The sequence below is a fragment of the Frankliniella occidentalis genome, unplaced genomic scaffold (genome assembly GCF_000697945.3).
Source record: "Frankliniella occidentalis isolate FOCC.00 unplaced genomic scaffold, Focc_3.1 Scaffold20, whole genome shotgun sequence".
NCBI classification, from domain to species: domain Eukaryota; kingdom Metazoa; phylum Arthropoda; class Insecta; order Thysanoptera; family Thripidae; genus Frankliniella; species Frankliniella occidentalis.
The window spans coordinates 549,087-550,997 of NW_026267150.1; the positions used below are offsets into that span (position 1 = coordinate 549,087).

The 1,911-nt window shown below is 62.5% G+C and overlaps 1 protein-coding gene across 1 annotated transcript; it reads left to right on the forward strand.

Moving 5' to 3' along the window:
* Nucleotides 1–752: 752 nt before the first annotated feature.
* Nucleotides 753–1,786, forward strand: LOC127748933 (uncharacterized). Its single transcript, XM_052264681.1, has 2 exons — nt 753–1,056; nt 1,136–1,786. The coding sequence occupies exon 2, from the start codon at nt 1,208–1,210 to the stop codon at nt 1,664–1,666; it is 459 nt and encodes a 152-aa protein (XP_052120641.1). The 5' UTR covers nt 753–1,056; nt 1,136–1,207; the 3' UTR covers nt 1,667–1,786.
* The last annotated feature ends 125 nt before the right edge of the window (nt 1,787–1,911 follow it).

Sequence of the window (1,911 nt, forward strand, 5' to 3'; positions counted from 1 at the left end):
AGTGGGCGGCATGGCGGCGTCCCCTGCGAGCGCCGCGCGCACCCTGCTGCGATCCCTGCTGCCGGTCATCGTCGCCGCCATCCTGGCCGTGCCAGAGGCCTCCCTCACGCTCGTCTCGGTACTGTACAGCGGTGCTCGGACACAAAGCCGCGAGGGTGCGGGGGTGTCAGGGGGGGGGGGCAATAAACACATTCCTCGTATGAAATGGCGTTTAATCGAATGGATTACATTGAAATAGCGTGAAACTAAAGAAACGGCTATGTACGGCTTCCCCGCCCCCTCAAAAGCGCGCGCTCCTAAACTAGATCACCTGGATAGTCCCGCTCCAGTGCAACCTCACCCCCACCCCCGCCGGGCCGTCGGGCCACCTGTCGAGCGTGTGCGACCGCCTTCTGCCTTCTCGACGAACTAATGCGGCCTGCAACCTACCCTCACCTCACATAGCTACTCATATCGCGCCAAAAGGCCTAATGATCCCCAAGGAGACGGTCGGGAGGTTCCGGTTAGGAAAAAAAAAAAAAAAAAAAAAACATCGCGCCAGGTTCCAGCAACGCTGACCTGCCGAGACGCCGGCGGGCGGACAACGCGGCCCAGGGTCCGTTGCGTTTCCGGACCGCCAGGCCGCACATTGCATGCCTACCGACTGTCACATAATGAGACACATTTATAATTTTTTTAGTTAGTTCTCGTAGTTCCGTTGTTCCGTTTGCCGCCAGAATTTGAACCTGCTTTACCTTTCTCATGCAGCCGTGTGGACCGACGCGGGCGCGAGACGCGAGCTCCGCGAGGGCCAGCCTGAGCATCAGCTGGGGCGGTGGCAGCGGTGGGTCGCACCCGGGGGGTGGTGGCGGCAGCAGCGGCGGCGGCTACGAGTGCTGGGCCTCCTGTCTCTGGTCCAGGGAAAAGTGCAAGGCTTGCTGCAACCAGAACCGTCCCGAGAAGCCCGGCCGTCCCGACCGTCCCGAGAAGCCCGGGAAGCCCGGCGGCGGGAAGCCGGACTCGGAAGGGGATTATGAGGTGGATATCGGTGTGGACGTCGACGAGGGCGACAAAGAGGTACGTTCTCTCCCATCCCATTGCCTGCTGCCGGCTGCCCGGTGTTGCCGCGTGTGTCGCTCACCGCATTTCCATCCAGTCCAGCCTGGTGGTGACCGGCGACGACAACGTGGCGGCCTTCATCGAGTGGCAGGCGACGAGGAACGCGTCGATGCTCGTGGCCCAGTGCACGTCCTTCACGGCCTCGGAGGTGCGGCAGGTGCTGGAGGAGCCCGCGGACCGGCCCGAGGGCGTCAAGGCGCTGGCCGCCGCCCTGGCCGAGGCCGCCGACTGCGCCGACTGCGACCGCGACGCCTGCGGCGGGGACTGCGACGGCGCCTGCGGGGACTGCGACGCCGACTTCTGGGAGAGGGCCATCAAGGCGCGCCGGCCCTCGGTGTTCGCCCGGCTGGTCCGCGACAAGGTGACGTGCGGTCGGAGCCGCGGGGCCGGCGCGTCCAGACCGTCCAGACTGACCACCGCAGCGCCCAGGAGACGCGCAACCCATCGGCCACCGCCGCGACGCGAGCGGGAGCGCGACCGCGAGTACGAGCCGCGGGCCGCCCGGGACCTCGGCAACACATGTGACGCGCGGGCGCGGCCCCAAGGACCGACAACCAGCGATCAGTAAGTGTTGTTCAGCGCCAATTATAATAATATAGCATCATGTTGTAAGTATAATATGTAAAAAGTAAAAAAAAAAAATGTGGACAAAAAACAATATAATAAAACCGGTATTGTTCATAGTGAGGGGGGCTGGGCAGGAATGGCGGAGTTGTTTCGCTGGAGTCTCACCATTCGGCACTTTCAGCGTGATATTCTGTGTCCAGTACCAATTATCTGCCTAGGAAGACTTGTCAATGATCCCCCGAGCCC